Genomic DNA, 12500 nt, shown 5'->3' on the forward strand with positions numbered 1-12500 from the left:
TATCCTTCCATCCCTTCTGTTATCAATCCATCCTTCATTCCTTTACACTTGGGAGAACTATGCTTCAAATTGTGTTAAGTCGTTCATTCATGCGTTTTCAGTAAGCGCTTTCTTCTGGTCAGGATCACGATGGATCCGGATCCAATCCCGGGAATATTCACCTCAGATGAGACACTAGTCCATCACAGGGCACCATGCACTCTCTCATACACCCCTATCATAGCCAATACACCTAGCATGTGTAACCGGAGAACCTGGAGGAACCTACACGGACACAGGGAGAACATGTGAAACTCCATAGACAGTAACCTGAGCTCAGGATCGAACCGGGGACCCCGGGATCATGCCATCCCGAATTTAATCAGTAGATTTTTATTTACTCATAAACAGTGACACCAATTAGCATAGTTACCATGTGAATAAAAAAGAGGAGGAAAAAAAACGGCATAAAACATCATGGAAGCCAAGTGAAAGCAGCGAATGTGTAAAATTTTTGATTGTTTTTTCTTGACAGCAGGATTTTTTTGTGAATTAATATCATTGCTTCCAACTTAAAAAGCTGCAAAATGAACATTTTAGTGCTTCCATTATGAGCAATAACCTCTTTCAAATTTCATTTATTCTCATCCCAAACTTCTCTGTGAAGCAGATCTTCTCACCTTCGTGTTTTTTCACCATTTTGTCCCCAATTATTTCCCTTCCTATCCTAGGAGCGCTTTTTTCCTTCAGTTTGTTTAAACGCTCGTGACTTGTTTGCCTTCCGAAACTCGATTATTGAGCACTTTAGGTCTAGAGAGTGTTTTGGTGTGTGATGCGTAGAAGTGGTTCACATTTCCTGTCTGGCAGTACTCTAGCGTCGTCTCGGTCAAATATCGTCCTGCTCTAATACGCCGCATTCGGCTCGGAAAGAGCTTTTCTAAATTCCGGATTCCCTCAGGGTTCGGGGGTGTGAGCACCGGTGGGTATTTATGTAATTTAGTGTTTATGTGATAATATTGTGCTCAGACACATCCGGTGTGCGTATAGAGTCTCTTTAGCTGGCTGTCTGAGTGTGAGCCGTGTGAGTGCTCTGTGAAAACAGACAGTGCTGCTAAATGGGCTGGAGTAATGAAGGAAGCTGTCAATTAACACACACACACACACACACACACACACACACACACATGCAAAGATGAAATAGAGAGGGAAATGGAAAGAACGTTCAACGCCTATGCTCTTCTCCTTCAGCCGGAGCCCGAAGCCCGAGTGCTTTCTTCTTTCTTCTTTCTTCTTTCTCCTTATTTTATCAGGAGACGCCTCGCCGCCTTGCTGTCTCACCTTCCCCCCATCATGCTTTTTTTTTTTCCCCCTTAAATATAGCGTGCGTGTTTTTGATTGTGTGTGTGTTTGGCGAATGTGAGAAAACAGCCTGCCTGCCTGTGTAATGCAATTGGGGAGCGGGCCGTGGATCGATAGGCATGGAGCAGAGAGAATTAATGTGGGCCAGCCAGTGTGTCCATCATACAGACGGAGAAAGGAGGGAGAGCGCGAAAAGGGAGGAGAGGGCCTCAAAAGGGGGGATAGATCTAAAACAAACGACACACAACCCATACACCACATAGATTTTAATAGAAACCTCACACATTTGTAGGTTTGTTGTAGTTTAATTCTGTCTCTGTGGTGCTCTTGTGTTTTCTGGTCTATAAGACGGATTTTGCTGCCACTGGACGTGCTGTGATTTATAAAGCAAAGCCATGGATGATTTTGGTTTTTGCCATTTTGTGATATATGTCATGTTTTAGAGCAGGTGTTACAGGAAGGTTATCAACAACGGGCCGATGCAAAGCGGAGTCACTGCTGGTCACTGTTTCTAGGATTAAAAAAAAAATATATATATATATATATATATATATATATATATATATATATATATATATATATATATATATAAATACATTCTGATATTGAAATAAAATATTTACCATTATTACTTGTCAGTAACTAAGGAATAAAACACTTGAGGTATGTGCTGTTATAGAAAAATGGTGCTGAAACAGGGTGCTGAAGTTACTGTAACCACCTCAATCCCCTAATCACCTGATTATTTTCCTTTTACAGCATGTCTCGAAGTGTTTTATTCTTTTCGGACAGTTTGCCAACAGTGAAATTTTTACATTAATTAAAGAACGAGGTGTCAGAAAACTTACAGCTTTATCTCTGTATGTTTAAGCGCTGACACTGGAGACTCCTTCCATAAATGCTAAGTAAACGTTTCCTTACAGAAAATTTCACCACATCAACAATTACACACGTTTTTGAAGTCTGTCTATGTGGAGCGTCCATCATACATCCCCGTGTAAGTTGTTACTATAGAAACGATAAGGTATTAGAATGAGCGCATCAGTATAAATTCGCTGCTGCTGTAGCCTGATGAGCTGATATTGGTTTGTACCTGCGTTATATTATTCCACGTCTTATAATTCAGACAGACCAGAGAGTCCACTAATCCAATCTCTCCAAATCCCATCAATGATTAAATACGCTCAATGATTTATCCGCAGCTCAGAAATACATGATCACACGCGGATGTGCTGTGGGGTTTATTTGGATTTGTGTTGTTGACATGCCGAAGTTTGTGAGTGAAATCTCGTCGGTTCTCTGGACGAGGTGGATGAGAGCGACTCCGACGCAATAAATCCAAGCAGCTTGAGTCGGAATAACACTGACTTTGATTCTGATCATTCTTTATTCATTCCAACAGCTAGATGAGCTTCTCAGTGTGCATCTCTTTGTGTGCGTGTGTGTGTGTGTGTGTGTGTGTGTGTGTGTGTGTGCGCATACCAAACGAAACCACCACCTACACGCTTTCTTTTTCATTTTCCTTCAGCAGGGGCAATTCTTCAAAGCAATATAACAAATTATTTGATAATTTTCTGGCCCCGTGGGGATTTCTCCGCTTTGGTGAGCTCGCTCTACTTGCTCAGCGTTTTGGCGTGAGGGAAAACGGAACCAAAAGGCCTTGTTTTGGCCTCTACATCTCTCCAGGGACTGGCTTTTATATCATACTCGCTGATGGGAGAAAAACAAAAACACACCGTCTACCATAAACGGACAGTAAATCTGGCGGTTTACTTCATACGATGAACGAAGTTAACGTTCGGAGCCTGTGACAGATCTGTCAGGACACAAAAGCAACTTGGTGTATGTTTTTCTAAAACACTGCTATAAACCTTACTTCTTTTTTTTTCTTTATTTATAATTCACACTGTAAAATGTTTTAACAGTTATTTTTAAAATTTTTAATAACTTCCCATGACCTTAGAGTTAATGCAGGACTAGCATGAGCTAGTGTAAAAATGCTAACAAAGTCGTATTATAATTAGGCTTATGTAAATCTTAGAGAGAAAAAAAAATATCTTTGCTCAGTCCCTCATTTTGTTTTTCACTTCTTTTATTCACACACTTCTGTCTTTCTCTCTCTCCATCCCTCCCTCTCTCTCTACCCCTATTTCCTATCCAACCATCCCGTGTGTGCGTGTGCGCACACGAGTGTGAGTGTGTGTGTGTGTGTGTGTGTGTGTGTGTGTGTGAGAGAGGGTTATTAATAATGAATGTGTGTATGGTGTTCTCGTAGTCCTCCCTGCTCCCAGTGTAGCTCTGGGTCAAATGGCTCCTGTCAGATCTGCTGCTCGAGATTCACCCAGAGTCATCAGCTCACTTTTACCTCCTCTTACTTATACACACACACTCACACACACACACACACACACACACGAGGAGGAGGAGGAGGAGAGTGCAGCTCACACCAGCAGCCATTTTAAAGTCTCCTGCTTCAGGCCTTGGTGTTGCACAAGGGTCTTCTCTTCTCTTCTCTTCTCTTCTCTTCTCCCATTGTCTCCTCTCATATCTTCACTCATCCTTCTCCTCTTCCATGCCTTTGTTTCCTTTTCTTTCCTTTTTTCTCTTCTTCTCTTCTTTTCTCATAACTTCTCTCCTCTTCTCTTTTCTTCTCCTAATTTCTCTCCTCTTGTCTTCTCTTTATTTCCTCTTCCCTCTCTTTTGTTTCTTTTTTTTCCCCTGTGTGTATGTATGGATAGACAGATCCCTCTTCCTTGCCTGAGTCCCAGGGGTCGGCGTTGAGGTTTCCCCGCTGATTTGACCCCTGAGAGAAAAAGAGGGAGGGAGGGAGGGAGGGAGAGAGGAAAGGGGGAATTGAGGGATGGATGTGAATGTCCAGATGATTAAAATGGGCCTGAGGCATTTTTTCTGTGAGGGGGATACGGTGGCCTTGGCAGTGTGTGCTTCTGCAATCTCACCTTTTCTTCCCCCATTCTCTCTTCTTCATTCACTCACTGCACCTGCACGAGAGCTAAAGGACGAGCACGCGTCTCTGATGTCCCTCAAATTCAGCCGCTTCTGGACTACGGTGTAATTATGTAACATGTTAAAGGTGGCGCTCCTGAGCTGAGGGTCGGTCGTGGATTTCAGCCCTTTGTTTCGGAAAGCCACGTGTTTGTAGCGTCACTGCGTTCTTTTCCCCTGTGGATATGAGAGAAAGAAAAAGAGGATGAGGAAGTGGGAGGGATGGGGGGAGGACGAGAGCGAGGATGAGGGCGTGGGTTAACAAGGCCCGTTGCAGGCAGTGTGTCATGGTTGACACTGGTGTTTGACCTTGCAGCAATCCTGTACCACAGCTCCCAATTACCTGCTCTGCTGTCTGTGTGTGTGTGTGTGTGTGTGTGTGTATTTTTACACGCCTAAAAATTTTGTATACACAACAAAATGTGTGTGTATTTATCGTCTTTGAAATGTGTTGTGTTTTCTCTATTTTAATAATACAATTAATATCAGCTTAATTGGGATTAATTAATTAGTTTTCATTAACTTGTTATCCAATTAGCACATCATTAGCACAGTGCTAAACTGTGCTAACGATGCTATAAGCTTCCATTACTTGCTTGCGTTAGCTTGCGTAGCTCGAGAGCAAAAGCATAGAGACAGCCTTTAAACAGTAAACATGTCCTCACTGATGGACGTGTGTGGTAAATTTGTGCATATGTTCTTTTTTTTTTTTTTTTTGGCAGAATTGTTTCTGTAAACATTATTGAAAATGCATATTGAGAAGATGCTGTGTATGTGTGTGTGTGTGTGTGTGTGTGTGTGTGTGTGTGAAGAGCAGGAGGAGAGGGGAGACGTGCTCCTCTTTAAATATGTCAGTGGTCAATAGGGAGGTTAATTGAAACATAAAGGCACTTGTTCACAAAGACACAGGGATACATCTCTCTCTCTCTCTCTCACACACACACACACACACACACACACACACACACACACACACACACGGTAATGTGCGCACTCGCACTTCATCAAACGTAATTGAAGGAATGATGTGGATATGGCTATAAAGAACATTTCAGACAAGAGGAGAAAAGATCTGGCAGTTCTGGCTAGAGACATTATGGTTGCTTGCTGTGTGTGTGTGTGTGTGTGTGCGCGTGTGTGCGCGTGTGTGCGCGTGTGTGCGCGTGTGTGTGTGTGTGTGTGTGTGTGTGTGCACTTTTGAGCATGTTTCTGCCTCAATTTTTCTGTTTGAAAAATTATAAATTGGTCTCTCTCTCTTTCTTTCTTTCTTTCTTTCTTTCTCTCTCTCTCTCTCAAACACTAAATCATTTTCTGTGTATGTGTGTCTCTCTCTCTCTCTGTCTTTTTTCTGTCTCCCTCTTTCTCTCTCTCTTCCTCTCTAACCCTACATCAGTTTCTGTCCATCTTTCTTTCTTTCTTTCTTTCTTTCTTTGTCACTCTGTCTCTCTCTCTCTGTTTTTCTTTTTTCTGTCTCCCTCTTTCTCTCTAACCCTAGATTATTTTCTCTGTATCTGTCTCTTTCTTTCTATCTTTCTCTCTGTCTGTTTTTCTCTTTCTCTTTCTGTCTCCCTCTTTCTTTCTCTCTCTGTCTCTCCCTCTCTAACCCTAGATCATTTTCTGTCCATCTGTGTCTTTCTTTCTTTCTTTCTTTCTCTCTCTCTCTCTCTCTCTCTCTCTCTCTCTCTCTCTCTCTCTCCATTAATTAGGGCCGAGCCTAGATTAGCCGTTCCTCACCTTTAAGCAGCATTGATTCATCTCGTCTCTTAATGAAAAGCGTATTTTAATTGGTAATTCCAGGATAAGGGCTAAACGATTCCGGTGAGTAAAAACGAGTGTAATCGTGAGAGCTCACAGGCTAATAAAGCGCCCAATAATGCAAAACAATAAGGCTTGATGAGGTCATTAACGAGGCAACAAGCAAACGAGGAAGAATTAGTGACATTACGAGAGAGACGTTTGTCCTTTCTGGTCAGGTCATGGAGACCAGGACGGCTGCGCTGATGAGTTGAAACACAAGCACAGAGGAAAAGTCAGGATAACTCTGATAGACGTGTGTGTGTGCGTGTGTGTGTTGCAGCTGGAGCCGCTCCAGAGCCAGGCCAGCCGACTCCTCCCCCAGCCGAAGCCCCGCCCACTGAACCCAAAGCTCCGGAGGAAGAGATGGACGTCACTGACGATGACATCACTGCAGGTAGGAGCATTTCTGTTGTGTTGTAGTCACTGTGTGTCGAATAAGATTTATGATAATTATGTTCGATTAGATTAGTCCAAAATAAGGCATCATTTACAACATGTTGAGTGCAAAAGTTTGTACCCCCCAAGGTTTCTGGGTAAAAAATCATAAAACCTTTTTTGTTACTAGTAATAATAAAAAGCATCTGTGAAACCTTACGTGCTAGATATCTCGTTGCTAAAATTCAGTGTAAAGGTAATTAGTTGATGATATTATTTATGTAGTTATGGTGATTTATACAATTATACAAAGTATTTAAATAGTAAACTAGGGATGCATCAGGACCGATAATGATATCAGGTATCGGTCCGATAGTTTGCCTCATTTACTCATAAAAGTGCTCTGATATTAACATCCAGTACCACGTGATGCCATGTGACATAAGCCTGGTGTATGCTGACGTACTAATGAACAGATGACGATGATGTAATGCCAGTGATCAGAGCATATTTCACAATTAACACTCAAAGAAATGAAAGAAAATATTAAAAGGAGGAGCTACAGCATCTTCCTACAATACAACTAACCTGAAGAAACATCTTAAACGTAAAATTTAGCACAAGACATTCATTGCTAGCAGGAGACACTAGCTAAGTGAGAAAAAAGTCTTGAAAAATGACGCTAGGTGATTGAAAATAACAGCTCTTACCCACTATGTTGTTTTTGACGATCAGCTGCTATCTGCCCTCGAGGAATGAGGGATTAAAAACAAAGACAGCAAGGTAATTAAAACAAGAACGTTCTTGAATTACAGCACGCTTTTCCACAGTGAAACGAAACCCTCTCTTCTCCACTACAGCTTTACTCCATCCAGGTAACTCATAAGGTAGCTAGCTAATACACTTCATTTAAAATCGACTAGGTTACTCATTTCTGTATTATCATGGGTATCAGTGAGTACCGAAAAACATGTACTTGTACTCGGTCTGGGGGGAAAAAAAACGATATTGATGCATCCCTAGCATAAACACTAAACTTCAATAACAGTGGACTGTGTTTATTATTGTAGTATATTGTGTAATTGTTTACTGGACAGAACATGTTGAGTGTAAGAGTCCTAGAGATGGTGATGAACACATGAGCACAGTGTCTGTTCATTGGTTGAAAGGAGTGGTGGATTGTGGGTATTATCACGTTAACTAAGAACAGTTGAAAATGCGTCCAAGGCAAAGTTGTTTTAAACAACTATAAAACAAAGTATGGACAAAAAAAAAAGTGACATTTTGGACACAAGGGAGGGGAAGGACAATCAGTTGTCCCTGTGTGTGTGTGTGTGTGTGTGTGTGTGTGTGTGTGTGTGTGTGTGTGTGTGTGTGTGAGAGTGTTTGGTATAATAGCCTCGTTAGCTGTAAAACGTGTGAAATTCCTCAGAAAGCAATGTCATTTCTTTAGCCTGAGGGGGTTAAGGAAGGCAGAGAGTATACACACACACACACACACACACACACAAACACACACAAACACACACAGACACACACAGACACACACAGACATGCAGGGGTGCAGAGAAAAGAGCAAAAAATGGAGGGATGGAAGGTGAAATGCGAGAGAATGGGAGAAAGGCGTCGCCCTAATGACCTCCCTTGACATCCAGACGACCATCATTACCTCAGCATGACGCGCACACACACACACACACACACAAACACACACACACACACACACACACACACACACACACACGGTTTTCAAGTAGGAAAAAGGAATTCAATGGCTAACATGCTAACCTGACAGGATTTCTGAGAGGATTTTGAATGGGTTTTCTTCAGTATTAATAATCTTTAATATTAATCTTTGCTGATGCTAGCATACTAGCTTATGTGCGCTAACCTGACAGGATTTCTGAGAGGATTTTAAAGTCATATTGATAAATGTTCATATTTTTCACTCCTAATACTAGCATACTAGCTAATATTCACTAAGCTCACAGGATATCTAAGAGAATTTAAAATAAATTTTCTGTAATGTTCATAATCTTTTTTGATAATGCCAACATTCTAGCTAACATGCTAACCTGGCAGCTTTTCTGAGTGGATTTTGTAATACTTTTCATAAATTTTCCTTATCTTCTTTGCTAATACTAGCCTATTAGCTAAGATGAGCTGAGAGGATTTTAAATTAATTTTCATAAATATTAATAATCCTCACTGTTAATGCTAGTATAGTAACTAATATTCACTAACCTGACAGGATTTTTGAGATGACTGTCAATTCATTTTCATAAATGTTCATATTTTCACTGCTAATGCTAGTCCACTAGTTAATATGCGCTAACCTGACAGGATTTTGAAGTAATTTTGATAAATAATTGCGTACATCAGTGCTAATGCTAGCATACAATCTAATATTCACAAACCTGACAGGATTTCTGAGAGGATTTTGAAGATCTTTTCATGAATGTTTTTAATCTTCATTGCTAATGCTGGTCTAGTAGCTGATTTTGGCTATCCTGGCAGGATTTCTGAGAGGGTTTTTAAACACAGACACACAAAGATTTAGTGTGTGTGTGTGTGTGTGTGTGTTTATAGCTGTGCACTGCTAGTGTCTCTCTATTGGCAGAATAAACTGTTATAACTGTGAAAATAATGACAGCTCCCTCCTCCTAGTGCTACTCTGATAACCTGTGGTTCCGCTTCGTGTCACCATCGCTCATTTGTGTGTGTGTGCGTGTGTGTGTGTATGTATGTGTGTGTGGAGGCGTGAAGAGGTGTGAGGTGACCCACACTGGTGCAACTTTGTCACGCCGTGTGTCACCTTCAGCTATGATTGATGCCAAATCCACCGTGCAGGGCCGCTGTGTGTGTGAACAGTTCATAGGGACATACACACACACACACACACACACTCACACACACAGGGCCCGAAGGCACACCCATGTATTTACTTTATTGCTGTTTCATAGACTGGCTGTGTGCTTTTGTGCCACATCAGTCTCAAACACGCACCAGTGTGTATCATCCACACAAAAGCACAGAGAACATTTCAAGATCTACTTTTCCATAAATATATCCGCAAATCTGTACCCTTGCTCCAAACAACATTGTTAAACTATATACGTCATTTTAAAGAAAAGATTTGGTATATTATCTGCCATCGTTGTGCTAAATTTCTTGGCTTCAAACTTTGGGAGGCACTGAATAAAAAATTTTGGTTATCCAAGATGGCCATCTCTATAATATTTAATTGATGTTTATAGGTTACAGTGAGTCACATTGTGTCCTAATCCACATAAGCACATGTGACATCTCTAAAGGACTGGATGCACTTTGAGGCATTTATTTACACCATAGGTTTTCATTGACCTCGTTTATGGTTTTACCTACATTACGCTAGCGCTAGTAAAAAAATAAACAAGTAAAATAAAATAAAATAAAGAAGCTTAAAGCTGGCTCTAAAAACTGTACTAAACTTAATATCTCGGTCGCCTTGTCGTCCAGAGCCATCCATGAGCGGGAGTTGAAGAGAGCAAGAACTGGCCGTGCTCTCTGGGTGGAATGATTGGATGGCATGCTCTCTATCCTCTGCCAATCACAGCGACACTAGCCAATCACAGGCATCTGTGAGCTCATGTATGCAGAAGAGGGCAGATATCCGTTACTCTGAGTGTGTTACACTTCTCTCGAATACAGCATAAGCAGCTGTTTGAAAAGACGCAGTTAGCTGGTTCATGTGTTTCAGAAGAAGCAGCCCTGCTTGGTTGATAGCTGTTGTATGATGGAGAGAGCTGAGTGGTGGGTGGGAACAGGACAAGACCAAATTAGGGAGAAAATAGGGCGAGAAAAAAAAAACCCTAAAAGCTTTATGGCCTGATTTTGCAAACTGCACATCATAAAAAAGGTTTCTTTGGTCGTGCGTTAAGATTTGTGGTCTTAAAATCCATAACGCAATGCTCAGAAGCACCCATTTACTGCTGTAGTGGCCCAAGATGGCTGATGACTGAGAGTCCGAGCGCTGTTACGATGCTCATCTGAAGGCCACCCATAGGAGGACGGCACATGATGTCACAAAACTGATTGGACAGCTACAAATACGGTAGTAGCTGTGGCTAAATTTAAACAAAACATGCTAATAAAAAGGAAAATATTCTTATTAGTGAAAGCTTACTTTAAAGAATGTTTGTGCGAGCTCATACGATGAAGTAAGCAGAACGTAGTCATTTTGTTTAATTGTTTTCAGCATATAATCTGACACAGAGGATACGTGATATTATACTGTCCGTTACAGAATTCGTGCAGATGTTGTACAGCTTGACAAGTAAAAATCTTAAACAACCGCAAAAAAATCACTTGGTGTAAAACCAAAAAACTAAGCTAGTAACCACATCACTACATTTGAGGTAAGTGGAAAAACACTGCACTGTCCTTTTAAGGTTCTGACATTATTACACGACCCTCTCATTGTTTTGGTCTAAAACAGACTCTAATCTCTGAAACTCCAGACGGTGTTTAGACCAATTCATTCCTCCATTGTTCTGGATGCGCTGAGCTCAGCCGATTCGCACCGTCCTCGTCCGTGCCTCGCCTCCCTCTGTGTCCTGTTAGCGTTTAGCTCGATGAGTTTTGGGTGCGCTTCTTCTGTCCCTTTGGCTTTTAATCCTGTTAAGAGCAGCCGTTGGCTCCTGGACGCTGAGACTGCGGGAAATTGCTGCTCAGGCGTTTTTGTAATAGTGCTGATGGTATTAGTAGATTAGCACCAGCGATCCTGACAATGACTGTTTCTCAGCATGAATCTGAGGTGTTGTTTACGTTCTTGTCTGCTCACTTGATGTCATCTTTTTCCTGCCCAAGTTGAACTCTAATACTGATTAATTAAGGATTTCTTGGATGAGGAGTCTATGATGCAGAAGGATTTCATTTTGGATAGTAAAATATTAAAGGTGAAAATCTTTAGGGCCTTTAAAATTCCTTGCCATTTTGATTCAAGTTGCGATTATGAACTGATTCTTGATGCCTCTAGATTCTCAGCGTTCACTTTTTCTTACAGTGAATCTTACAGTACAGTTCTGTACCTTGGCTCCAGCGAGCGAAAGCCTGGGTTTTCAACAACGGCACAAAATCTTTTTTGACCTAGTACTTCTCTTTGCCCTTTCTGAATTATTTAGAAACTTTACTGCAGGTACAGCAGACGAACGTTATCCCTCCAACTCCAGATGGAAACGTGTACATGGGCATGCCTTTTGTTCAGTTCTTTTTACCCTTTTAATTCATAAAGTCTGCAGTGTATCCACACCATCACTTTCAAAGCAGGTCTGAGTTCCTCCATCATCAAATCTGCTCCTAATATACACGTAGCACACTTGCTAGCCGGCGCTTTTAAATCTCACCACTCTTTGTTCTAGACTTGCGACGAAATGTATAAATTGGCAACGTCCAGGAAGGAAGGCGCTCTGGGACATTTTAAAGATGTTTTAACAATGCACGAAATATATCACGATAGGTTTTTTAACAAGTGCCAGCAAGGCAGCAGTGTTGTATTTTAAAAACTGGTTTTAAAAAAGCACGACACGTTATTTAATGTCTACAAAATACAGCAGGGAATAAAAAGAAGTTGTAAAGATTAAGTACAAACCATCAGCAACATCAGTAACATCAGCTACATCCAGTCAGATTGTAATTCCTTAAAAAATAATAAGAAGAAGATATCATTATATCACGATGGATATCACGAGGATATCATATCACGATATCCACGATATCTCAGAAAAGCATATTGTGACATAATTTAATGATATTGATGTCATCGTGCCCAGCTCCACATTGATTCTAATCGACTCATGATTTCAGCTCATTATATATGAAATTATTGTTGTTTAATACACCTGACTGTTTTGATCTCTCTCTCTCTCTCTCTCTCTCTCTCTCACACACACACACACACACACACCCATACACATTTTTTTTGTGTGTGTGTGTGTGTGTGTGTGTGT

The 12500-nt window shown here is 41.1% G+C and overlaps 1 protein-coding gene across 3 annotated transcripts in view; it reads left to right on the plus strand.

The window, feature by feature from the left end:
• LOC113535522 (WD repeat-containing protein 7) overlaps positions 1 to 12500 on the plus strand; it is a 126962-nt gene that overhangs the window by 45645 nt on the left and 68817 nt on the right. For all 3 annotated transcript variants that reach the window (XM_026928854.3, XM_026928856.3, XM_026928857.3), the window contains one exon: positions 6419 to 6532. In XM_026928854.3, coding sequence (XP_026784655.1) covers positions 6419 to 6532 — 114 coding nt within the window. The remainder of the gene's footprint in view (positions 1 to 6418; positions 6533 to 12500) is intronic.

Source organism: Pangasianodon hypophthalmus, chromosome 15, assembly GCF_027358585.1.
Source record: "Pangasianodon hypophthalmus isolate fPanHyp1 chromosome 15, fPanHyp1.pri, whole genome shotgun sequence".
Taxonomy (NCBI): domain Eukaryota; kingdom Metazoa; phylum Chordata; class Actinopteri; order Siluriformes; family Pangasiidae; genus Pangasianodon; species Pangasianodon hypophthalmus.